Below are 26,728 nucleotides of genomic sequence, written 5' to 3'. Positions count from 1 at the left end.
AGCTGTCTCCTGCACGGGCGCCTACCTCTTAGCATAGCCTCCTATGTACTGACGAAACCTGGCAGATCGCCACGACAAGCGGCCGCTGAAATTGTAATCGTGGACCGGCAGGCAACTGTGAGAGGAGAACCACGTGACTGGCGCCCCGATGCGGCGAGATGCCAAAACGCACTTCTCTCGCGCGAACAAATGTGTTTCAGGTCCTGGCCATTGCAAAAGCAGTCCGCTGACGTCCAGGTTCCCTGAAAAATGGCTTTTTGATGCTATGTGCTACTAGATCCTCGCGCTCCAAATCTGCGACCGGGCACTTTATGGCTCCGTCGTCGAACTTCCGGGCGTTGTAAGTATAGAGGAGGCTATGATCGTAGGAACTACAGTTATAGCGGCCTCACTCATACGTGGAACGCTTAGAGGGGCGGTGCAGCGATATTAAAATATAATGTTTTTAACTTTACAGGGACTTACTGGCACGAGTGGGACTAAAGAATACTCGCACCCTACGCCACTGGTCAGGAAACGTTTTTTGTTGCGGTGTGATTTCAAGGACAAAAGCGAGCGTTGTCAGTCAACCTCTCCTTCACAAAACTTGATGACGCAACTGGGGGATCGCAGTACCGCCCAGCGACTATATTTGAATACGGCTCATAGATTGAACTCGAGCATTGCGTGAACACTCGATTTGGACTTGTGGTAATTGATAGCTCGATAAGTATTCGGAAAGTGGCCCGTGTCTTATCGCTGCGATGACGACAATAGCCGAACCATAACAATGTCGAGAACTCAGCGGCTGTCCTGTGTTTTGCCAACTCCAGCGCGTGGCTATGACCAACATTGCCGGCATTTAATCGGCTCCAGATTACGTGGCCGCTTGTTTTGGCTGCGAGTTGAGGGGGTGAACGCTCCACGTTTTTCTTTAATTGTTTCTGCGACTTCAATTGCGTGTGGTGAAAAGGGAACGGGTGTTTCATAGGTCATTAACGCCAGGCATCCGTTCTAAGCGGTATTTGCGCAAAGTAGAAAAATCGTTGCATCGCCCCTTTAAAGAGATCGGTTTAAAATTTAGGCTTTGTAATGTTTAGTCCCTCGAATGGGCAACGTTGGGACAGCTGGTTGGCGTGACTCACAAAAGCTGTGGCAGATGCAGCAAGATTGACTTTTCCTGTGTTTTTTGCGGCATGTGCGTGCACTTGTTTCCGACCACAGCTGGTTTGGAGGTACCTCTGGTTGGCCCCCTCGTGACATCCCGTTTTTTTTTTTTGTACTTAGAAATTAATTCTATAGTAGACTGAGCTGTGGGGTTTCTGCGCACTGAGTAATCTTTGTCATCGGCTTCAGCATTTATCGTTTGAAACTAGGTATTAGGCAAAGGATGGACACTGGGGAAATGCGCAAGGTGAGTACCCGGGCTCGCTGATCCTAGAATTTATGTCACACACACAGAGACACGCTTGCACACGCGCGTACACACTCACGCACAGACACACGCGTACAAAGACACGCACTCGGGCATACACTTTCGCACATTAACGAACATCAGCGCGGAGTCAGACATTCCACTTAAGATATTTGTTTCTACATACCCGAAGAAACTAATTATAAGATTAATCGTACGCGGTTCGGTTTTGCCCTAGATCTTCGAGGCGAATTCAGGGTTTTGTAAATTCAACTCATGGGAAATCTTGGATTCAAATTTGTGTTTAATTACGAGCCTACACCTTTTTTTTTTTACTAAACTCGCAGCAGGGCTGGGGTCTGTTGTGAAACAATGTCACAATATAATTAATTATGCACCGTTCTAAGTGTTCTATGGAGGATTGATTCTGACTTTTACTGGGTGAGTGAGCCTAGCACTCGAAAGGGATTACAATCTTCTGCTACACAATCTCAGGAAGACAAATTTCGCGGTAACTCTGCTAATTCGTCATAAATAAAGACAACCTGCAAACACCGTGTGGGGCATGTCTCTGCCTTGTACCACGCTCCCCCCACATTGGTCTGACAAAGACTTTCATTAGTCGAAGCAGGCCTATATATGAAGCAAACGCCTTTCGAACATGCCACACGCGACTCGGCAGGTGAATGTGTCATTATATGGAAGCAGCGAATGCCATCTTGTCTTTTGTATGATGCATAAGCAGTCTGATGGGAGCTTATTGTGAGACAAAAATGGTTCCCATTGGTAGGCTATAAAGATGATTGTTTTTCTGATCAAGAAACCCTCGCTGGAAACAAGCGCTCCATGGGAGTGGGTGCCCCTTGTCCCACTCCTCGCCATCACCGTGGTCGTCGTGTGGTACACCCTGCGAGCACCAGACCGCTCAAAACTGCCTCCCGGTCCCAAGGGAGTTCCCCTGTTGGGCTTCATTCCTTTCCTGGGAAGGAATCATCACGTGAAGTTCGCAGAACTCGCCAAAGTATACGGATCCATTGTGAGGTAAATAACAATATTGTTTTGTTTCGGAATTTCAGTCTCGACTGATGAACCGAAAGGTGAGCTAATGCCGCCTGACGGAACTCAGTTGAAAATGAATAATGAAATAGGATTAATATAAAAATAAACGCTCAGTCAACTATACTTCGTTTGAGCTCAGGTCAAGAAAAAGCCGACGCTACGAGATGCTTTTTTTTCTGCTTATGATTGCTCGGGCGACAATAGAAAACGTACAGAAACCTGACGAACACCATGATGGTATCATTTTGACGTTGTCGGATTGATCCCTCCAGCTCGTAGCGTCGGCTGCATCCGAAATTGAGGTGAAGCAAAGTATAATCACGATACAGAGCATCAACACCTATGTCCCCTGTCAAATTGTGATGGACCGCAGCGGATACTACGACCCATCGCAGTGAATCCAGCATTCTGAACGTCTGGTGCGACTACGTGCCCCGCACGTCACTGCGCTACTTCCAAAGATCACGTTACATTCCCACGGCGCTGGGTTGACTCTGGTGACTCCTAGCCTTCTCCGCAGTTCATGATAAGTTGAAACGTAATACAGTCATATTATGCTCCTTAGAATGACATTTAAAAATATGCAAACAGGCGGCCATGACTGCCTGTAAGAGAATTTGGGATTTACACTCTATAGATTGAAACGTTCGAGAAAGCAGAATGAAAATGATTCCAGCGATGGTGAAAGGTTAAGAAACCAGTAGATACCTACGATTTTACGGCCCTCAAAAGCAGACACATAATTTGCGCAGGCAGACATGGGGGACATTCACGCAACGCTGAGTAACATGTTTTTTGTTTTGTTTTTTAATTTTGTCGTTTTTCTGTTCAAACAGCGTGTCTGCTGTTGCGAGTTGTAACATCGTAGGTATGAACAATCAACTCTCCCAAACATGTAGTCTTAAAGGAGCTGTGCAACGATTTTAACCTTGACGTAATTTGCATTTTCTGCCTTTAATATTGTTCACTGTGTCACAAAAGGCAGAAAACACACCTCCTTTCATCGAAATGCTGCGATTCCACCGCGTAATAGCGAGGCAAAACTTAGAATATTTCCCGACCTGCAGCCACGAACGGCGGCCATGAGGAACAAGCGGCGTGACGTCACTTGGGTAGTTGTAAAAAAGATAGCAAGTTGTGCGAATACCTGCTCGATAAAAGGTAACTTGTCTATAAATCTTGTCATTCCAACATATATATAAATGCGTCAAAACCCTGGTATCATCGACAAGACTTTGGTGGTGGTTAAACGTTTTTTTTTTTTATTGATGAAAGGGTTATGTCAAGGCTTCTTGATAAATATCACCTAGCCTTGATGGGGTAGGGAATAGGGTGATGAGGGTAGGGGAATGGGAGGAAGTTAAATGATTTGAGGAAGGCCCGCCGAGCATACGTAGCCCAACAAAGAGGTTAATATTTGTTTCCTGTTGACGTTGTCACTGGCCGGTCTTGTCCATTCTCGGTAGTTTGTGGGTCTGGCTTCCGCGGGCAGTTCGTGTATGGCAGCTTGTCTTTCCTTGCTGGTGGCCTGACAGTCCCATAAAAGGTGCTGGCAGGTAGCAGGTAAGCTGCAAGTTTTACAGAGCGGGTCTGGGCCGGGATCGTTCGGTGAAGTAGGCTTAGAAAATCGAGCACGCCATACTGGGGTCAGGGCTGTGCATGTCTGGAGCCTTCGGATGCATACCCTCTCCCATCTGGTAAAGCCTGGTGGGATGGGGCAGTCGTCCATGGGCAGCAGGGATGCCAATCGTTGTTTCCTGGCTATCCGCTCTATCTCTTTCTGTTCCTCTGGGTCCGGTGCCACGGGTTTCTCTTTGACCGAAGAGGAGGCGAGTCCTTGTGAGGGTACGTCATCTTGTAGTCTAGCCCTCGCGGCCTCGTTCGCCTCTTCGTTTCCTGGAATTTCCATCCCGGAATCCATGACAGTTCGAGCCGCCTTCCTTTAAGACGTAGTGTTTGTGCTGAATTCTTGATTTTTCGTGTAATATTGTTCTTGCTGCCTATGTGAAGGCATTCTTTAACCGCTTCCTTCGAGTCGGTGAATATGTACAGGTGTTTGTTGGTGCTTTCTACATGAGCTTCAATTGCTAACTGGATGGCGAGCAGTTCTGCTGTTTTTGTGCTGGGTGTTATTGGTGCGAGCTTACTCTCTTTCTTGGAGGAGCTCTTTGCTAACCAGGCTACGGCCGTTCTCCCGTCATTGTCTCTAGCTGCGTCCGTATATAGGATTTCGACGTCTTCCTGTTCCCTAAGTCTTCCGAGATCTTCGAGGTGTTTTTTTGCTGCAGCTGCGCGACGTTTCCTGTGTCCTTCACCTTGATTCATGGGTATAGGTTTGAGGGAGACGACAGGTTCGTCCTCCCACGGAGGCTGTGATGGTTGGTTGCTTGGAATGCACCACGTCCTTCTGCCTAGTTTTTCTAGTATGATGCGTCCGTGCCATGTCTTCTCCAGCCTGTTGTACTGACTGATCTTCATTTCTTGTGCGATCTCTTCGATGGGGTTGACCTGAGCTGCTTTGTGCAGTTCCTTGATGGGTGTAATTTTTGGCAGGCCTGTGATTACCCTCATTGCGGTCCTGTTGAGAACCTCGAGCTTCTCTCTTTGCGTCGCAGTGAGCCTAAGATAGTTTATTCCGTACACTGCTCTGGAGACGAGCAGTGCTCGGACTAATCTTCGGAGCAAATCCTCCTGACATCCCCATGATTTGCTGGTAATCCGTTTGAGGAGGTTGAGTCCGTCCTTCCACTGAGCCTTAATTTGCTTCTGCCAGCTTGTAGCTCTACCGTCTTCGTCGAAAGTTAGGCCTAAAACCTTGATTCTGGGTTGTGGTTGTATGGGAGCACCGTTAAGGAATAGCTGGATGTTATGCTTGCCTCTGGCTCGTTTGCTAGTTATGGTCATATAGGCAGTCTTTTCGGTAGATATCTGCAGTCCCGTTTTTTTCATGAATTTGTCGGTGACGTTTAAGGCTTCTTGAAGTATGGCCTGTTGTTTCGAGGCGGTTCCTTTAATAGTCCATAATGTGACATCATCAGCATATATAGTAAATCCTAGGTCATCGATCTCTTGGAGTTCGAAGGCCAGGTCCGTCATAGCCATGTTAAATAAAGTGGGGGATATTACCGCCCCTTGGGGGACCCCGATGTGGTTAGGTTTGGGGGTTCCTTTGGTGCGACCTATGATTACATGAAACTGCCTGTCCTTCAGGAATGCCTTGATGAAGTTGAGTATGCGTCCATGTAGTCCTCTTCTTTCCGCTGCGCGGATTACTGTGCCGTGAGGTATTGTGTCAAAAGCCTTTTTTATGTCGATGGCGACCATCGTTCTGGGCTTTGCATTGGCAGGGTTTTCGGTCATGTCCTTGTGTATAAGCGCCAGGCTGTTTTGACTCGAGAGGTTGGGACGAAACCCCGTCTGCATAGGGTGCAGTTTCCGGTGTGTTTCGAGGATCCATGTGGTTCGAGCTAAGACCATTCTTTCCATAAGCTTGCAGAAGTTCGAAGTGAGAGAAATAGGGCGGAGATTCCGAAGGTCGGATGGAATTTTGCCTGGTTTTGTGATCGGAAGGACAGTGGATGTCTTCAATTCTGTCGGAATGATGCCCTCTTCCCAGATCCTGTTGATCCAGTCTAGAAGGTCGGCGGTGTCCTTCTCAGGCAGGTTTCGTAGCGCCGCAACCGTAACTCGGTCTGGCCCAGGTGCCCTGTTCGCCTTTGCTTTGGCGAGAGCTGCACGCAGCTCTCCCATGGTGAATGGGAGATCCTCGTCGGTCGGTACTTTGATCTTGCTAGGCTCATAGCAGTCCGCTGGGGGTGCCGTTGTTGGCTGCGGAAAGAATATGTCTCTCGCGAGTTCTGCTACCTCTTCTTCCGTGAGTCCTAGACAGAGGGCTAGGTTGCCGCTGGTACCCACAGATCTAATTTTACCCGCCATGCATTTGTACGTGCGCCATACTTTCTTCAGGCCCGTTTTCTCGTTGAATGAGTTGCAGTGTGACCTCCATCTATGCCGGCTTAGCTCAAGTGTGCAGCGTCTGGCTCTGGCTGTGGCTAGGTTAAGCTTGATTCGTAGCTGTTTAGAGCTCTTCTTCTTCCGGTAGCGTTGTAGGGCTTGAAGCCGACTTGCCCATAGGTTTAGGAGATGGAGGTCCCGGGTTGGGGCGTCGTCTTTTATGTTATAATTTTCCATGGCTTGCTCAAGTGCCGTCTGGATCTTTTGGGCTAAGTCTTGGCCGGGGAGGTTGGCGATGACTTTTCGAAAGTTGTCCCATTTAACGAAGTGGGTCTTCCTCCGCGGTGATGTCTGGTTGTGTAGTTCGATGTGAATCGGAACGTGGTCTCTGCCCATGGAGTCTGGCGAGGCGTGCCAGGACATTCGGAGCCCCTTGGAGGCCCATGTTAGGTCCGGCGACGTGTCGGCCTGCGAAGGGTTTTGGGATATCCTTGTCGGCGTGTCTTTGTCGTTAAGAAGTACGAGATTATGAGTCTCGCACAGCTTCTTGATGGACCTTCCTTTCCTGTTCGTCGTTTTGTATCCCCACATCGTGTGTCTGGCGTTAAAATCGCCACAAAGAATCGTTGGTGTTTTGTCCGTTAAAAGTTGGTCGAGCCATTTGCAGTCTTTGTCTTCCGTTATAGTTGGTCTGATATAGACATTAAAAACATTCAGGGTCTTGCTACCGATCTTGATCTTGATGCCGATCACCTCTTTATTATTATCGCTGATATTTGACATGTCGATATTTGCGTGGTGTACTCCTTTATGAACCAGTGTTGCAGCTATACCATAAGAACGGGGCGTGGCTCCTTTGTGCCTTGTTATGGTGGGCGTTGTGAATGTGACATAGCCCGGAAGTGTTATGTTCTCACAATCCGCCTCTTGCAAGAGAATCATTGCTGGTTTTTCTACTCTCTTGTCTTGAAATCGAAGTTTAAGTTCCGCAGCTTTGGTTTGAAATCCTCTGCAGTTCCATTGCATGATCCAAGGCATATATTTCTTTTTGTCGGTGTGATTGCGTGTCTTCTGATGGGACTGATTATACATTGATCTTGCTCAATAAGGTCTCTAACATTTGCTTCATTTCTTTTATCGAAGTTTCTACGGAGGTCATTCTTGCCTCTACCTTGCTTTGCCAGATGGCGAGCTCTACGGTTGCTGAGGGTGTTTCTGCCTCTTTGTTGGATGGCATGCCAAGTACCACCGGTGCGCCAGTATCGGTGAAACATAAGAGAGTGCTCCATGCTCCCCTACTTGGTGTGGTTGGTATCACTGGGGACGGGCCCGGGGCTCCTTTTGTGGGGGCCGGTTTGTTTGTTTTGTTCTCTTGTGGAGGCGTGGCTGTGTGCGTCGTTCGCCTCTTTGGCGGAATCCTGCGCTTGGGACAATCATTGCTGGTGGCCACATGAGAGCCTCCGCAGTTGTGGCATTTGGGTTGTAGCTCGCAGTCGCTGTCCTTGCTGTGGTCGTGTCCGCACTTGTCGCAACGGCTAGTTTTATTGGGACAGACATCTGAGTTATGTCCGATTTCGTGACAGTTGAAGCAGACTACGGGTCGTGGTCTGTACGATGATACGGGGTAGGATTCGTATAAGAAACGTACGTATTTTGGAATGGACTTGCCTTCAAATGTGATAAGGACGGTCCTGCCGGATCTGCCTATCGCTCTGGCCGCAACAATCTTATTTGTTCGACACATGAGGTCTTGCATGAGAGTTTCGGGCGTTTCCTTATTGTCGGAGCCGTGCAGATAGATCACTCCCTCGACTTGATTGCTAGCCATAGCCATGTAAGGTGTGACCTCATACGTCTTGTCATCCTTTTTTATTTCTCCGATGGAGAGCAGCTTACTTGTGATGAGTGGATTCTTTGTGGTTATTGAAATCGTGTTGGATTTCTAGCTCATATGTACCGAGAAGCCATTTTTGTTGCGCACGCCGGTCTTCTCAATAGGGGCACAGATGTCTTTCCCGGTAAACCTATATACTTCGGCCTTACAGGTTGGCTTGAGCACAACTGTCTGCGTGGGTGCAGTGTGTGATGTAGTATTCTGCGCATTGTCTGAGCTGCGGTGCTTGCGCCTACGAGAGGGCTGCCATTCACCGTCGTTGCCTTTGTCTTCATCCATTGGTGTCATATTGTTTCCAACGTCGTCGTCTTTCTCGGGAGGATTTGCCGCTGCTTCGCCTTCGGAAGACGTGCTCGATTTGCTTTGAAGAAATGTTTGAATTTCTTGCTTGTGAGCCATGTATTCTTTTAGCTCTTGCTTGAGAGACATGAATTCTGCTACCTCTTCTTGGTTCTGCAAAAAACGCGTTGAAGGTTTCTCGCAATTGCTGAAATTCAAAGGTACATCTTCCATTCTGCTGGGTCCACGCTCAGTGGTGATTGCGCTGAGCTTTGCATCGCTGCGATGTTTTCAGTTGAGGGTGCCGGGTATGGATTCCTGGCTGCCTGGTTCATTACCTGCGCCTTTGTGAGGACGCGGATCTTGCCATTGAATGCCCTTCTCGGGGTGCAGTTCGGGTTCAGGGAGGCCTGGTCCTCAGCGTCCGCTGGTGAAGCGGGATACCCGGCTACGGCGTCGTCCAGGGTTGACGATGGGGTACAGGGTGGAACCCCGTGGGGTTCGGATTTCAGCCGAACGAATGCTGGCTGGGGTAGGAAGTTAGGCCTAGTGGAGCGCTTTTCTACCTGCGACCTGCGTCGGTCATCGCGCTGCGCGATCTCCCTCGACAAAACTTTTATTATACGGAGTTTTAGTGGCGCCATCTATCCTAGGTCCAGAAAACCGCGAATAGCCGCCAGAAGCCGGAGGGGGAGGGGGACAGCGCCGGACGGACAAGGACGGGTACGGCCGGACCCGGATGAGACTTTCCTCCTTTCACCGTATATTTCGCGGAGCGCCCGCCAGCACGTGGTCACGCGGTCGCGAGCGGATGAGTTCTCGCTGCTCGCTGATGGCTCTAAAGAGAAAACTTTTGCGGAGCCCCGCGCCTACTCAAGTGACGTCACTGCGCACGTGACCCGGAAGACGATGTACGAGCTGAGAGGCGGCAAAAACCTGGAGCTTTTTCATTTTTTAAAATAAAAACTAGGGTATCCAGGCAAAGTTTGTTTTCTGTAGTTCACTGCAGAAGTGTCAGGCATCAACTTCCACAATTATTTAAGCAGAGCCCTGATATTGTTGCACAGCTCCTTTAACGAACTAAGTTGATGGTCCGCTCCTAGCGTGAGCTTCCTGCCTGTGATAACACATTAATATTATTACACCGTCGTTTCGGGGAGTGAAGTAGAACCTTTATTTTTCGTACACATTTCGTCCATAAATTGAGGAAGAAAACTGAATGAATAGGTCACGTGGCGTCAATTGCCGTCCGTTTGGATATTTGTGTTTGTCTTTTGTTCCTCTTGTTCCCCTTCTCCAGGGATTATTTTCGTCGCAAAATTAAGCGGGAAAACTAAATTGGTGAATAGGCCATATCACCTCAATATTTCTTTTAGGTTTACTGGGGAAATGTTTTTGATGTGTTACGTGTCGTCGGGTCAGGGACGTCAATTTTGTCGCTAAATGTAGCGGGGAAACTGTAGGTGTCTACATCACGTGACATGAATTTCCCAGGCAATAGGTGAAAGATGTCAAAAGGATTTCAGGACAAGTGACAATAGGTGAAATGACGTCAATCTTTTCGCTATAGGGTGTATTCACTGGCGGCTACATCTGTTTGCGCGATTGCTGAGCGCGTGCCGCCGGCGAGCTTCCACAGTTCTTTTGCATCGTACATTCCGCACCATCAATATTCCCGGTCTTAGCAAGCTATTAATCCGAGCTGGCTCTCAGCAAGCGCTCTAAACACCACCCTCATATATGGCGTCTATTGAATACACTTTTTATTGAGGGGAAAATTCGATTGTTGTTTAAGTCTCGTGATGCGAGGTCACGGAACCTTACATTTCTGCTAAACTGCACTGGTGTGTTCGTCACAAAAGGTCAGGTCAAGTGACATAATTTTTTTCTGCCGACTTTGCACGAAACATTTAATTAGTATATATAGATCACGTGACGCCAGCTCACATGACAATGTTACTGCGCGTGTCCTAGACACCAATTTAGTTTCAAGGATCAATTTATCGAGAAATGCACGGGTAGACGGACGTACGGACGGACTTTCGTTCTTGGGGAATGGGGGGTTACGTCACAACCATTTTATCACTGAAAAACAAAAACAAATAAAACAGTCTAGTGCACAGAAGACAATAAAACGGGACAGTGGATCTGCTCACCCAAGAAGGAAACAGCAGAGAATTCAGCAGAGCTGTGTCTAGTCGACACAAAAAAAATCAGAGCTGTATCTGAAGATATTTTCCTGTGAGACTTGTTTTTTCTGATTCCAAGACAACAATGTTTCGCTTATTATTTTTTTTTTTTTGATTTTGAGGAAGCAAGTTCAGGGTTTATGGGCATTTACCCTAAACACAAAATTCTGCCCATAAACCATGTGACCCCGAGCCAGCAGTAGGCATCTATTGCGAGGAGTTTCCGGTAGATGTTTCCGAACCTCTTTCCTACATTGTGCCTTTTCCATTCGAGAAGCTGAACGGCAGCGGGACTTTTCATAAGTTCTCATACCTCCATGCGTAATTGTAGAACACGCGTGAAGGTATCGGCAGTAAGGAACAGTTCGGTGACGGTCGGTGACCCAGCGCTTAATTTGAAATACGCCGTAATATTTCTCCGCCATCGTTTGCTTCAAGAATTCGGGCGAAATTTGTGACCAAAGCATCGTAGAAAGCCTTCAAAAATGGTTCTTAGTTTGTCAATAGGTGGCGCAAAGAACTGCGCCAAAAACACAGATTGTGGGCGTATCAAACAGGCACCTTAAGTAAATGGTATTAATTGTGTTTCCAGAGTCAAGTACGGAATGGTGAACGTCGTGGTTCTAAATGACTACGCCTCCGTCAAGAAATGGCTTTCTCACAGCGCATTTCAATCCCGGCTCAGAAATGTGTTCTGCAGGAACACGGGCGTGCTCGGTTAGTTCTTTTTTTTTCTACTGATAATCCTTCCACAATACATTGCGTTACATGTCCTGACTGAATAACGGTTTGTTGCTCGATCCCAACTCTCATTTTCGCAGGTATCGCAACTCTCAACGGAGAAGCGTGGCGTGAAAACCGTCGTGTGTGCCTGAACATTTTGCGAGACAACGGCTGGAAACTGGCCAACATGGAAGAACAGGTCCAGGTGATATTCCTCCCCAGGCAGTTCGGCGCACAACTACTATACCTCACGCCTAGTCCGAGCTCGGTCGACGCTACAATCTTATGTAGCACTTGATGTAACGCAAAGAGTGCGCGGTCATGGCTCTCGTCGTCTTTATAGGTTTTTTCACATCGTCTAAACTAATCACTTACATAGAAAAAAACCGCATAGTGGGGGCCTATTTACTTTACTATTTACGTAGCAAAAAGCCTGAAAAGCGAAGAGCGCAGTAGTAATGCACGTTTGACAGATCTTGATCGGCTTCGTTCGGGCTTATTGTCAAATGGAGTATAGACCTTTGCGTTGCTTATCAACCGGGTGAAAAATGTTGAGTCATTGAGCTGTGAATGCATGCGCAACGTCAGATGTACAGCACAGCGGAGAAATAGCGCATGCTCAGAAGGTTTTCCACAGCCCAGCAGAGAAAGATGGCACCTCGCACAAGGCGACTTTTTGCAAAGGTCTATAGGGAGTTTGGAGCGAGTAGCTGACCGGTACGGGGTCGTTGTCTCTTCGGGTGGAAACCGAGCGACCGCGTTGTGACATTGAGCTGCCATTAGGTCACGCGATACACTGTCGGGTCCGACGCCACAACGTGGCATGGTGTCGTCATGGGCGAACGAGGAATATAGAAGTTCCGTAGCACATTTCCGTAGCGGGCGCGTAACACATTTTGGGTACCACCGAATTTCGCGTGGTGTAAAAAGTCCGCTAAATTTAGCAACTCTTCCAGGTTTTCTTTCGCCTTTTTGGTGATGCTCATAATTAATTTTTTACTCATCTCGTGAAGGTCAACCAGGCCTATTAGCTCTAGATGTCGGTCTTCTTTAAGCCGCTGTGTCACTGCCCATACGTCGTCGTTCGATGCCGACTGGACAGAATCATCTGAAGACGCGTGCCAAGCATGTGTCCTTATTCCAACATGTCTGTAGACAGTCTCTGTAGTGGGAACGATGCGTCAGGACGGCCACGCAAGAAATTGACTCATCCTAGACATTGCCTGCACATTGCAACATTGCATTTTGTACGATGTGTTCGCAGTGTTACTACGACTTGATGGTTCCTGCCGGTGACGTCACGATCAGAAATTTGCGAACGACAAGTTCGATGGTGCGTGGAAAAGACGTAGGAACCCCGGAGATAGCGTGTTCATTGACCGACACCGCTAAAGTTCACAGACTGGCGTTACTCCTGTAGACCTCGATGAATGCGGAGGTATTCCTGCCAAAGAAACTATGGTGACCATTTGGCCAATGCTGGAACGCCGACTTCAGCGACACTTCAGGTCACGCGCGTCGCCAGTAAGACTCTCGTGTCTAAAAAACTATCTATTGTTTAGATCTCTACCGCTTTTTATAATTTTCTATGTCGCCAGGTTGAAAAATTTTGGGCCGAGGGCAGAACCTACTTTGAGTTTAAGATATATTTTCGATTGTGATAACAAAACCTTCGAGGCACAGTCCCCGAATTTTCTCAAAGGTGTATCTAGAGTGCCAAAGACAATTGGGGCCAATTGAGCTTCTAGGAAAGGACTATATAAAATATCTTTACTGTTTTTACTTTTATGTTATCGTAAACGGCTCCAATCCAGCATCCAGAATGCGTCGTGCCACACGGTGTTAGTCAATGCGTTTTTAATAATTTTAATAACAATTATGTAGCCTTTATGTTTCTGCAGCCGGAACCTAGTCAGCCCTGACGGGTGACTTGTCTACCAGCTATAGATGAGAAATTTAGCCTGTCGTCTTTAACTTGCATCACGCAGTAGCAATACACGACCGCGCGCCGTTGCGATGCTCATCTAGATCGAAACGGGCAGTGTTGGGGATGCAACCCAGGATCCCTGGGCCGGTTTGCTTATCTTGCGGCCGCGGCTGCGGCTGCGGCCAAGAGGGATTTTTCTGCCACGTGACCAGCTTCATGGGGACAAGGAAGTACCTAGCGTCCCTGCCTAATGGCGGAGAAATCCGTTTCGCTTCAAGCACAAAAGCCTAATTTCGCTCACAGAAACTGACTGCAGGGACTTTCAACTGGAGTCCAATTGACCGCCCCCTTATACACTCTAAAAAAAAAGGAGTCGACAAGTGTCGACTCGACTCTTTTTGGAGAGTATCTGGGTTGTCGCAAACCACACTCTCTATGGAGAGTAACGGTTACTCTTCACCGACGAGAGTCAGTTTAACCCTCCCATGCGAGAGTTCACTTAACTCTTCTATAAAGAGTCATGCCAATACTTTTGGAAGAGTCAGGACTACTCTTTGATGTGTAAGTGTGAGAGTTAATTTCACTCCTTTGTGTAGAGTAACTATAACTCCATAAAAAGTGTTGTCTAAACTCTTTGACGAGAATTAATATCACTCCTTTGTGTAGAGTGACTATAACTCTATCAAAAGTGTTGCCTAAACTCCTTGTTAACGAGTTAAGGAGGCTCTCCAGGCAGAGTTACCTTCACTCCTTTATGTAGAGTAACTTCAACTCTGTATTCAAGAGTTACGCGTACTCACCAGGAAGGGTTACCTTCACTCCATCGTGTAGAGTAACTACAGCTCCATTAGAAGTGTGGCCTAAACTCTGTACTTAAGAGTTAAACATACTCTCCCTGAAGAGTTGATTTCACTTTTTTGTGTAGAGTAATGAGAACTCCATTAAAAGAGTTGTCTAAATTCTGTGTAAAGAGTTAAAAAAACTCTCCAGGAGTTGATTTCACTTGTTTGTGCAGAGTAACTACAACTCCATTAGAAGTGTTGCTTAAACTCTGTATTAAAGAATTAAGCATGCTCTCTAGGAAGAGTTGTGATGACCATTTTGAGGAGAGTAAATAAAACTCCATTAGAAGTGTTGCCTACACTTCATACTAAAGAGTTAAGTATGCTCTCTAGCGAGAGTTAATGTCAAATAAAAGCACACTTGAGCAGTTTGTGTGACCCCTTTTCGAAGAGTGCTTAACTCTTTAATAGAGTCAATTACTCTCCACAAAGAATTGTGTAAAGTACACCCCCGTGTGCCTAAACTCTGTATAAAGAATTAAACACACTCTCCAGGAAGGGGTCACACAAACTCCACTCAATTATACTCTTATATGTTGTTTTTGTTGTGTTGTTGAGTGCTAGTTAACCCAGTAAAAAGTAACAGAAACGCCTGAAAAGAAAATTATAAGAACAGAAGTGTAAATTTGGCTGTTTGTTAATAAAACGTTTGCTGGAAAAAAAGTAAAAAAAGAAAAAAAAACTCTACTGGCAATCAGCATTTCTAGCCAGTTAAAGTGCGACCACTGTACTTTTCTTTTTGCAATTATTTTATGAATGTCAATACCTCTCTTGATTTCACTGTAATGTGGAATGCTTTTGGCCTTATTGCAGAAGTTGTTGCATACAACTAGAGACAACTCAAGTATTTTGCAATGAACAGTAGCCCTAAAATCTAAAATCGGCTATGTACATGTTTACAAGATGGTTGCATAGGAAATGTGGAACGGCACATAGATAATGAGCCTGTACAGAGGCTACAGGTCTTCATGAAAAGTCAGCATGGAAAGAATAAAAACAGTAGAAAAAAGCTTAATAAACCAAGACTTTAATTTCAGCACATGGCAAAAAAACCAAAACTGGCACCTAAATTCCCTCTGGCTAAAAGTTTCTAACTTTGATATCAGATCCAAAGCCAGGACGGACTTTATCTTGTACTTCAAACCAATGAAGTGCCCAATCACTGCGAGTGACCGGCTTGCTTTTTGACGGTAAGATATGTCGTGGACCCAGTGCAGTGCAAGAACGAGCACAGCACGAGCCACAATATCCGTCACCTCAAAGAAGTGGTCCTCCGACACCAGAGTTATGGCATTTGAGTCCTCTTCATCACTGTGCATCACCGGGCAGGTCGATCCGTCGTGCCACTCCTCCTGTGAAAAATGAATGCATAAATGTAAAGTCAGAAATATTAAAAAAGAGTAAGCTTGCTAAGTGCCCTTAGTTAATACCAGTGCACTCATTTGCAAGACAATAGACCGTTTTCGAAAATCCCAGGAGCCATTCATAGAATATACTTGAATAGTTGGCTGGGACTTGCATTTTTGCCGATTGAACAAGAGTCCAAACCAAACAGTTAGGCAGCACTCATGGCTAGCTCACTCAGCCGCAACCATCCAAAACCGTTAGTACCCCTTCTGACATGAACACCTAAAAGAAAAATAATCCACATCTCTCTCCCTCTCTCTCTATTTTTTCCTTTGTATGCAATGGCAGCCGTAAGTGGTTGCATTTATTTATGGCATCCCCAAGCTTGCACCCCCTGCCAGTGGCATCGGGACAAGGGTGCAAGGGGAGGGGGCAGTTGCCCCCCCCCCTTTTCCTGACATTTGAAACAATTATAGCAAACAATATGGGAGAGGGGGACAGGGTTTAGCTTCTCTGCACATCACCCCTCCACCTTCCAAACGGTAGCAATTCAGCTGGCCTCTGCCCACAGTGGCAAAAGACATAGCTCTATATTTATACAGACTTTCCCGAAGGGTAGGATGAATGCAATTTCTTAACATCTGGATTTGTCCAAGTAGACTCGTCCAAGTTTTTATAGATTAGTTAGTGTGAACAATCTATTGTGGTGGTTCAGTGCTGACTGCCGTATATTATAGTTTATTTGACAACTTTACAAAAAAAAAAAAAAAGCTAGCGAATGCATGTAACATCTCAGTTTGGGGAGACCATTAATTAAAAGTAATTTCGACTCTACAAGGAGCTAATTTGCCATAAAGTACATTTTAACCTTAAAAAAAAAATTATACATACTAAAATGCACAAATTCTAAATATATATATATAAAAGTACCCCAACCCAAGAACACACAGGTTTTGATTCGCAAGAGTTAAAATAATTGATAAATGTGCCAGATGTCAAAACAAAGAATGCATCGTGGCATGCCTAAGCTCCGCCACAACCGACACTACTAGATAGTCAGCAAGCTGTTCATGTGTGCCACTTCATCATGCAGCTAGCTGCAGAATAGATGTGGGCTTTAAATTTCTCGTTGCATGTGAATGAACTGGTTGCACCACTCTGAATGAATTGCATTGCAAGGTCGAATTTAGAGCTCTTTTTTTCTTTTTTTCAAATAGTAGGAAGGTGAATCTATAAATTGCTTAGGCCTAACCTTGCAACATCATAGTGACCCTCAACCCTTCATCTAACCTTGAAGAGGCTTTGAAAAAAAAAATATATATATATTTTTTAAGCAGTTTGGTTGGGACAAGTCCATATTAGTGGGTGTCAAAAAATAAATTTTACGCGAAAAAAAATATAAATAATTTTTAGAGCAATATTGACGGCAAAAGATTGATTTGAAATTATGCGGGCAAAGTCCATGACATCACAGAATGGTCATTTGCTCTTTCCACCTCAACGAGATGGTCATTCGTTGTTTCCACCTCAACGTAAAGGCGAAGCCGATCCACCTCTCCTCCGCACGCCCGAATGCCAAGAGAAAAGCAGTTGAAAGGAGGTGACTATTGACTTAGTTGCAAGGCACCTCGCGCCATCAATATTTCTCTAAAATAAAAAAAAATTTCACTTCAATTTTCTTTGCCACGCGTGCCCCAACCAGATTTAAAAAAAAAACATTTTTTTTTCCTTTTACCGTTTTTTTAAGAACTGATAATTACAACCTCGCCATTTAAGTTCACACCTATATTTCTATGTTGATTTGAAAACAAACAAAAAATGTTTTAAGGCTTACGGTATTTGTGGCACAGAAATATGTAGTCATAAATGTACCCATATTGCCTCCATATCATTTACAAGTTAAAAATCAAACCGCTGGCCTTCCTCTTGAGCTCACTAGCGTCAAATGTACTACTAAATTAAGTCGAATAAATACCCTGTTATAGGAAAGAACATGACATTTGAACGAATCAAGAATTTAAAATAAATCAGTCATATAAAAAGAAATCGTCGACTAAAGACAATTACTGGCAAATACATTCACATATCGCAGTGACGTAACTGACACTCCACTCGCACCCAACAAGCCGAATCTTGGCAAATAAGGACTAACTCAACGCTCTGTGGCATTCGGCTTTGGACCTACTGGGAGGACTTTACTACAGCACACATCTACCGCCAAGAAGACAGCCATATTTTAACAGCAAAAATGAAATAAACGTGACTTCGAACACAAAAGTAACCAATCATAACGTCTTTCATGAACTATTAGAATAAAAAGCACTTACAAATAGCGCTGTACAGGGCCTTTCGCCGTGGATTACACGCTGGACTTGTCAGAGATTCCCGGTCCAGAGTTAGACACAATCCAAGCTCATCGGATCCTGACAAAAAGTACATTCACTGTAAAAACAAATTCCGTCAAATCAATAGAAATTGCCAGCTAATTTTTGATGCCGGTACAATTACCGTTGTCTTCCATCATGGTCACAGCATTAACTATGTCTTACGTGCATGAGAGTAATGAGGCCCTACGGTTTTCCCCGTAACTTGACCCGTAGAAGCATGGCAGAAAACTGTAACTCTCAGTCACTGTACCGCACGTGATGCACGGATACGGGAATTGTTCCGGCATCAAAAATTAGCTGCCATGTTTTCCGTAACTTGCGACGGCGGGAATCGTTTAAATTAGCTGGCGTGTTGTTCACACCCTGAAGCAACGGCCAGAGCCTGTTGAACTGCTAGCTGCAGTGACTTAACAAAATAGACGCCTCAGTGAACAATAAATATGGCATTTTACTAATATAATTATTGTTCACTGAGACGTCCGTTTTATTAGATCATTACAGCTAGCAGTTCAACAGGCTCTAGCCGTTGCTGCAAGGTGCGGACAACACGGCAGCTAATTTTTAATGTGTGAATGATTCCCGTTGTCACGCCTGACGTGCAGCTCAGTGATTGAGAGTTGCAGTTTTCTGGTGCCGCAAGTTACGGAGAACACGCCAACTAATTTTTGATGCCGGAACAATTCAAATTAAATATCTAGCGCCCATAAAATGTGATTAGGTTGTGGGCCCAAGTTACTTTCAAGAGTTAACGCCAACTGCGCATCCCAGCGGTTAGCAGGTGCTTAAACAGTTAGAAATTTGAAGCAAGTGCACACAAGATAGAGTACTAGGTAAAACATGTTCATACCTTTTTTTCTCAAGAAATAATTAGTGGGCCATTTCCAGCTTTCATGTAGAAGGCAATCTTTGATTTTCAAAGCAATAAAGTCCATATGAAGAACTACAGATTCTGGAAAAGCAAAACAGAAAATATGGAATGTGATTAGATTATTAACAGAGTGCGATGACAGAATAAATTTCCCAATTTCTACAAACTATGAGTTACACGTAAGCGCATTGCAAGAGCCTCAGCTTAACTCCTCGCGAGAACTAGACAGCAAAACCAACTTGAGACTTATGCTACGAACTAACAAGGGAAGTCCGAAAATGCCTTCGAAGACAAAATTGCTGCAATCAATGAGTTTCTTCAAGCATGCTGTCACGAGTTACTTTCAAAAGTTACTGCCAACTGTGTCTCTCAGAGATGATTACACACTATGTTAGTAAGAAATTTCAAGCAAGTGCACATAAGATGCAATACGGAGTAAAACCTGTTCATACCTTTATTCTTGGGAAAAAATTAGTGGGCCATGTCCAGCTTTTATGTGGAAGGTAATCTCTAACTTCCAGAGCAATCAAGTCCATACGGAAAACTACAGGACCTGGAAAAAAAAGTGGAATGTGATTAGGTTCTGAACAGAATGCAGTGACAAACTAAACCTCCCGATTTCAGCAAACTATGAGTTATACATAAGCGCAGTGCAGGTAACTCAGATTCATTCTGGCAGGCACTAAGCAGTGAAACCAACTTGTGACTTATGCTATGAAACCACTTTAACAAGGCAAGTTCGAAAAATACCTTTCAAAATGAAATTTTCACATTCAATGAGTTTCATCAAGCCTGCTGTCACAAGTTAATTTCAGAGGTTACTGCCAAGTGCACCTCCCAGAGATAGGTGTTTGAACACCGTGTTAGTAAGAAATTTCAAGCAAGTGCACACAAGATGCAGCACTGAGTAAAACATGTTCGTATCTTTTTTCTTGAAAAATAATTAGTGGGTTACGTCCAGCTTTCAAGTGGAAGGCAATGTTCGTAACTTGCACAGCAATCAAGTCTATATGAACAACTATAGAACCTCGAAAACAAAAAAAAAACAAAAAAATGTGGAATGTGGTTAGGTTCTGAACAGAATGCAATGACGAACTAAACCACCCGATACCTGCAAACTATGAGTTACACGTAAGTGCACTGCAGGTGCCAGTGTGATTCAAGAAAGCTGTAAACCCAAATGAAATTACTTGAAAGAGGCCAGGACACAGAAATTAGGCAAGTAAGAGTATTCATTACATGACAGCCCCATAGGTTACTGGACATACAGAAAACATTTCAGAATATTTAAAGTTCCAATAATTACAAAAATATATCTTTTAATGTTTCTGATTTCTATCTGGTGACCAGGATACCTGGGTGACCGGGCGATGCCTGAACATCGAACTCTGAGAACACCAAAGCTCATTGCAAGGGACCTAATACTAGTATTTAACGGTGCACTGTCGCGCTTGCGGGTGCAAACCGCAGTTCTCCAACACCATTGTATTGTTTAAACACCAAGACCAAATGTGTAAGGAAATGAAGGAAACCTATTACATAATAAAAAACAGACCATCTTGAGTGAGATTCATTTTCTGGATCTTGGTTAGCATGTGGAGTGTGCAATGAAGAAGAAAGAAGTGCAAAATCTACGGTGCGCCCTATGCCCGTGCGAACATAGTGCCATCTACACATTCCAATGAAAAATCAGTTGTTATTCAGCACTTATCCTATGTAGTCCTTCCTTTTAGAGCGCAGCTCTTAGGGGCCCGTTCCCGGCTTGAGCGGCGTCGGCGTCGGCGTCGGCGTCGGCGTCGGCGTCGCCGTCGGCGTAACCGCAACCCTCGTAACCCTCGTGAGGGTTACGAGGGTTACGAGGGTTAATCTCATGAGGGTTACCCTCACGAGGATCACGAGGGCCACGAGGGTTACTTACCCTCGTAACCCTCACGAGGGTTACGAGGGTTAGTTACCTTCAAAAGGGTTACCTTCACGAGAGTTACCCTCACGAGGGTTACTTACCCTCGTAACCCTCACGAGGGTTACTTACCCTCATAACCCTCACGAGGGTTAGGAGGGTTGGTAAACCTCATGAGGGTAACCTTCACGAGGGTTACCCTCACGAGGGTCACGAGGGTTATGAGAGTTACCCTCACGAGTGTCACGAGAGTTACCCTCACGAGGGTCACGCGAGTTACCCTCACGAGGGTCACGATAGTTACCCAGGTCACGTGACCGCCCCTGGGGTCACGTGACCTGGGGATACCCCCGAGGTCACGTGACCCCCGTTGACGTCATAGCCACTGATGACGTCATCAGTGACGTCACTGATTACGTCACCGGCATCCGCATCGTCATCGTCATCATCACTGATGACGTCATCAGTGACGTCACTGATGACGTCACCGACATCCGCATCATCATCATCACTGATGGCGTCATCAGTGACGTCACTGATGACGTCATCGGCATCGTCACGTGGCCCCAGGTCACGTGACCCCCCGACGTCACGTGACGTCCCAAGGTCACGTGACTCCCACAAGGTCACGTGACCCACAAGCTCACGTGACCCCCCGCCACCCGAGGTCACTTGACCCACCCCCTCAGTACCCTTCCCTCCTCCTCCTCCTCAAGAGCTGCGCTCTAATTCGGCGTTACAGGGAGTTGTAAACGGCTTTCATTTTTTGTCCTTTTCCCTTTTGAGCTGTTTTTCACAAAAAATTTTTAATCCATGATAAAGTGAGAGAATCAAGATCCAGTGAGGAAAGTTTTGATATTAAATGACAGAGAGATACATGATCGAAAGCCTTAGAGTAATCAAAAAATATGGCATCAAATTTGGGAGTTAGTGTTCATATTAACATGAATATCATGGGTGAACTCCGGCAACTGCCTCTAGCATGAATATCTTTTACGAAACCTGTACTGATCTTGGTAGAAAAAGTTGTTAGTAGATTCCAAATGCGATACTACATGAGAAAATATTAGGTTCTAACAACTTGCATACAACCCTGGTTAATGATATAAGACGGTAGTTTCCCGCAGAGTGACGGTCGCCACTTTTGTAGATTGGAACGACCTTCCCAACCTTCCGCTCGTGTGGGATGCAACCAGTGGACGAATGCTGGAAAAGTAGACTGCATATTACGGCGTGCTTAGGGGTAGCCCAGTGGGCACCGCGCCCGACTGTCATGCAGAGGTCCCGGGTTTGAATTTTGGGACTGGCAGATGTTTTTATTTACTCCTAAGACGATGCTTCTGGAAAATTTGAGAAGGCCGTGGTTAATTCTATATTTTAGTACGGAATGTTCGAGTACAGAATGTTCGAGTAGAGAATGTTCTAGAAAGGAAAGTGCTATAAAAGAAGCCCCGCGTGGCCTTATGCAACCAGTTATCGCTTGTGCTCGACCCTGTTGCATTGAAGACACTCGACGCCTCCGACGTGCTGTTAATTCTCTTTAATTTGGGCAAAGTTCGCCCCATTAAACGTTCATTTTGTTCAGTTTTACTTTGCCTCGTCACCTATTTTTTGTGACAATATTTCGCTGGTTACACCCTTGGTATTTTTTAGAATTTTTGTATTAATTGAGTCGACAGCAGCCAAGCTGAAAATTTTGAGGTTATCATCAATATCGCAATTTCAGACGGTGTTATAGAAGTAGTGTTCATATACCTAAAATCGACATCTGGTACAAAAGTTAAGAAGGAACTATCTCCATCAGTAAAAGTAGATTAAAAGCAATTGTTCAAAACCGTAGGGCATACAGCGTCCGAAATAACACTGCCATCATTGTTTATCAAGAGTATTGAACAGGATGACTGATATGAGAAAATAAGTTTCCAAAACGTTTTTTGGTTATTCTATAATGTTAAAGGCAGGTCACAGTTATAAAATTTGTCTTCGAAGAAATGCATACGTTCGATACAGAGTTTGGCCCAAGAGTTATATTTGGTCCAGGCTGCCTCGACATTCGAGTTTTTGGCTATCTTTAATAGTCTTTTCTTTCTGTTGCCCTAGTTTTCAAAATCTTCCTTGTACGGGGGTTTAGTGCTGTCTAACCAAATACGAAAGCATAGAACAAAGGCAAGAATAAATTCTAGCAACTTCTGTTTGGAAAGTAACTAGTTGTCCTTAACTGTACAATTTAAAAAAAAAATTACAACATAATTGTCAGAAAATTTTGAGAGAGCTATGTTAAATTTGGCAATCACTGGGCCACAATACCACTAGCAGACATTAGTTGCTAGAATGACAGCAAGCTGAAGTTTTCAAATAACCAACCTGCAGCAAAAAGATGTTTGAGTGCTCCATCACGGCTGTGGTAGCGTGCCCCGAATGACCGGCATGGGATAACGGCTTTTGTAGAGGCATCGCAGCTGACGCAAAATGTTGGCAGGCTCCTAATGCTCCTAACTTGAAATCCACCAGGACGGGTTTTGGGAGTCGCTGTTTCCCGTGGTTGGCTCGAAAATGATCGGTTCAGTGGCGTCCCATGGTCCGTCCAGCACATGGGCCCCGTCATTGCTGGCGATGCTCAGAAGTATAGTCTGCAACAAAAATATGTCTGAGTGCTCCATCATCGCTGTGGTAGTGTGACCCCCCCCCCCCCCCCCTCTGAATTCAGCTTTTGGAGCAGGTGGTTCCGGTTCATCACCCTGTAAAAAGCGATGCAAGTACTATAGAAAACCCCGCAGTTCCTCAAAGTGCCATAAAAACTATCTTAACTGTGATTAAACACAGACAAATATTTGCAGCAAAAAGATTGTTGTTGGAAGTGTTGTAATAGAAGGGGATAGAAAGTAAAAACGCAAAACGCCTTTAAATCTCGATCCATTTACTAAATCAGTTCAGTCTTCGACAACTGCAGGGCAATAAAACTATTTCAACAGAGCGAATAAACCACACGTTGCAACATGCATTTTTCCTTAAAGGGATGGTGAACCGAAATTTGGATTTCAGAAAACAATGCAGGAGCTGTAGGTGGGACGCAACGAGGTAGAGGGCCTTAGAGTGATAAACTAGTATATTGTTCATCAGGCAAAAGTGACCCCCGATTGGCCGCCGCCATGTTGTACAATTTTGACCACTAGACACGTGACCAGGCCAAATCTATGACGTAACCAGACCAAATCTCTGGCGTCAACGAAAAGATGGCAGCGCCCAGTGCCTGTCGGAAGCGTTGTGGGCGTTGATCGGAGTGTGTGGATTTCGTGAGCGGAATTCGGTTTTTGAGGGTTTTGTGTGCTCTCCCGCGTAGGAATAAAGTGAAGTACGAGGGAATGAGGCTTTTCTTTTTTTATTTAATTCAGAGTAAGCCAGATTCGGTCCCGTGCTTCTCGTACGGGCTCGGATCACTACCTCGGACATCGCTCGGTCGTTCGAGTTTAATTAAAATATCCGCAATCGTTAACCACGGAAGCTCCTCCATAATCGCTGAGTCGAAGGATACGTCGAACCCATCCGGAACGCGGAGTCTAAAGGTATGTAGGACGTAACCAGAACGCGGAGTTCTAACGGTACGGCGGACGTGCCCGGGCAATTTTCTTAGCTCGACCGTCAAGATTCGCATTTGAAGCAGCGAGAGAAGTGTTGAAATCTCCGAACTGCTCGGTGCTGAGCTAACTACGGACCACTTCACTATGTGATCCGTAGTGACGTGAAAAAGACCGACGGCGGTCACTCCGGGCGGACGGCGGCTCCCGGCCGCCTGCCGGGTGCCTTCTGTGAAGGGGCCACAGTCGTGTAAGCAGTACTGTACCAGCTTCTCTTATAGTTATGTTGTTCTCGAGCAGCTTCCCGATCACTAAACCCCGCAAACGCGTGCCGAAATTTCAAAAGGTGTCTGCCAACCTGGAAAGCCTTGAACTCCCAGGGAATTTCGGATCATCTGGGAAAGTCAGGGAATCATTCAAAAAGTGGGCTAAATAAGGGAAGACGACTAGTGAAAGCGGCATGGCGGTTGCTCGTCGGCACGGCCATGCTGAATGACATTGCCGAAATGTCATCCTTCGACTCAAAAACTCAAGGAATTTGATCAAAATAGTCAGGGAAAAACTTAAAAAAGTCGGGGAATTTGAAATCAGTAGTTTGTTAGACACAATGTTTGATTATCTTGGCACTCCAGGCGTTTTTACACACGACAGGCACACGCCCGTGTATCACACGGCAGCCAGGCCAAGCGGCTGCCAGCCACTTATGCAAGGTCGATAAGACGCAAGCGTGGAACGCTTTCGGACTGCTGTAAATACACCAGCGGGAGCGTCCGGCCGCAGTCCGACTGCCCACGGTAGGACACACGAGACAGACTCCGCGTCCTGGGTACGTCTGACGTATCTTTAGATTTTGCATCCTAGGTACGTCAGACCTATCTTTAGACACAGCGCCTGATAATAGTAGTGAATAGGGTCACGTTCAGTGCGCAAGTCACTTTATTACACTCGGAGAGCGGAATTCCATTCCCGTTGCGCAGGTAGTTCCCGAGCTAGGCGTGCACTTGAAGACTATGTTTCACTCTTTCATAAAGCAAGCTTTGCGGGACCCCTCCGCCCTTGTGCACCCATTCGCAGGTCGTGTCGCCTTTCCTCACGTAACTCCCGCAGGTTCAGTGAGTTGCCGAGCCACTGCAGCCCTGGCGTCACTCGGTACATACAAGAGGCGGCTCACATCGGTCGTCACGCAGCGTACTGGAGGGACGCAAAGCTAGCAGCCTCCTTGGTGCACGCAAGACGAGGCTGAGCAGAGCTCCAAGCTCTTCTGACGCACATGTGCACTCCAATGAGACCGGTGTCGCACCCCGATTCCTAGAGATGTGGTCGCACTGGCAGTCTTGTCGGTCCCTGGGGGCCGTCGAGGAGTGCCAGAAAGCAAAATTCCATCCTTCTTGCGCAGGTAGTTCCCCAGCTAGTCACTTCCTTGACGACGTCGCACCCTCTCTGGAAGCAAGCTTCGGGATGCTCTTGTGCACCCATTTGCAGGTCGTGTCGCCTTTGCTCACGTAACTCCCGCAGGTCCAGCGAGTTGCCGAGCCGCTGTAGCCCCGGCGTCGCTGGTCGTGCATCCTGGTCCTGGTCGTGCATCAACCACCGCTGCCCATTTCCGCTGAGTGCTTGGGTGTGGTAGCTTGACGTGCTTTCGCAGAAAGCTGTATGCCTTTGCCGAGTAAAAATGGAGCGTGAGGGCAAACTTGCGCACATCCTCTGTACATGCGTTTTTGTTGCGCCTGACTCTTTTTAAGACGAGGTTGCGCATTGTGTTGGTGAATGCATTGTCAAGTATGTCAACTGCTGGCTTAGGAAGTCGTGTCCTCAGTTCACGGAGCAGCGTGTTCAGCTTCCTAATCCTGGCCGTCTTCCGATTGACCTTCTTCTTTGCCTGTTTCAACAGTTTCCTCGCCTTCTGCAGCTTTTGCCTACTCGTGGCCAGGACCCTGTGCAGTCGTGGTGACACAGCTGCGTACGAGTGGTCACCGAAGGAAGTGTTGCGTCGCTTGAACACAGCTTCAGGGGGAGTCTCTGATGTCGTAGCCTGAGAGGGGGAAGTAACAAGCTTTAGTTTTCAGGTACTTCGGGCGACTAGTTGCACAACTTGCAAAGGTGTGTCTCTTGTATCTGAAAGTGGTGGTCAACGAATCACTAGAAAAGTGGCATCTTTGGGATCAAGTTGATAGCTTCGAGTAAAACATTCAGGTTCTTTGCAACACTTTCAGCCACCACCATTATATTAATTCCATGGCATGCTGTATGCTTTTTACAATCATTCAATCATAAGTGGGTTACGTGTTTTCAGTATATACTGATATACATAAGAATATGAGCTCCAAACGATTTTTCTTGATATCTGCAAAAACTGAAAGAACCCGAATTGAGCTTGCTTTGAAGAGAAAT

General features: G+C 45.9%; 1 protein-coding gene across 1 annotated transcript in view; it reads left to right on the top strand.

Moving 5' to 3' along the window:
* The window catches only part of LOC120846174 (cytochrome P450 2F5), an 80,684-nt gene that overhangs the window by 10,355 nt on the left and 43,601 nt on the right, over positions 1-26,728 (top strand). Inside the window, exons 3-5 of the mRNA XM_042293394.1 lie at positions 2,184-2,434; positions 11,361-11,485; positions 11,590-11,696. Coding sequence (XP_042149328.1) covers positions 2,184-2,434; positions 11,361-11,485; positions 11,590-11,696 — 483 coding nt within the window. The remainder of the gene's footprint in view (positions 1-2,183; positions 2,435-11,360; positions 11,486-11,589; positions 11,697-26,728) is intronic.

This window comes from Ixodes scapularis, unplaced genomic scaffold, assembly GCF_016920785.2.
Source record: "Ixodes scapularis isolate PalLabHiFi unplaced genomic scaffold, ASM1692078v2 PGA_scaffold4__175_contigs__length_147842914, whole genome shotgun sequence".
In the NCBI taxonomy this organism is placed as follows: Eukaryota; Metazoa; Arthropoda; class Arachnida; order Ixodida; family Ixodidae; genus Ixodes; species Ixodes scapularis.
Note: the sequence above shows the minus strand (reverse complement) of the source record. Positions and strands in the feature narration are given on the sequence as shown.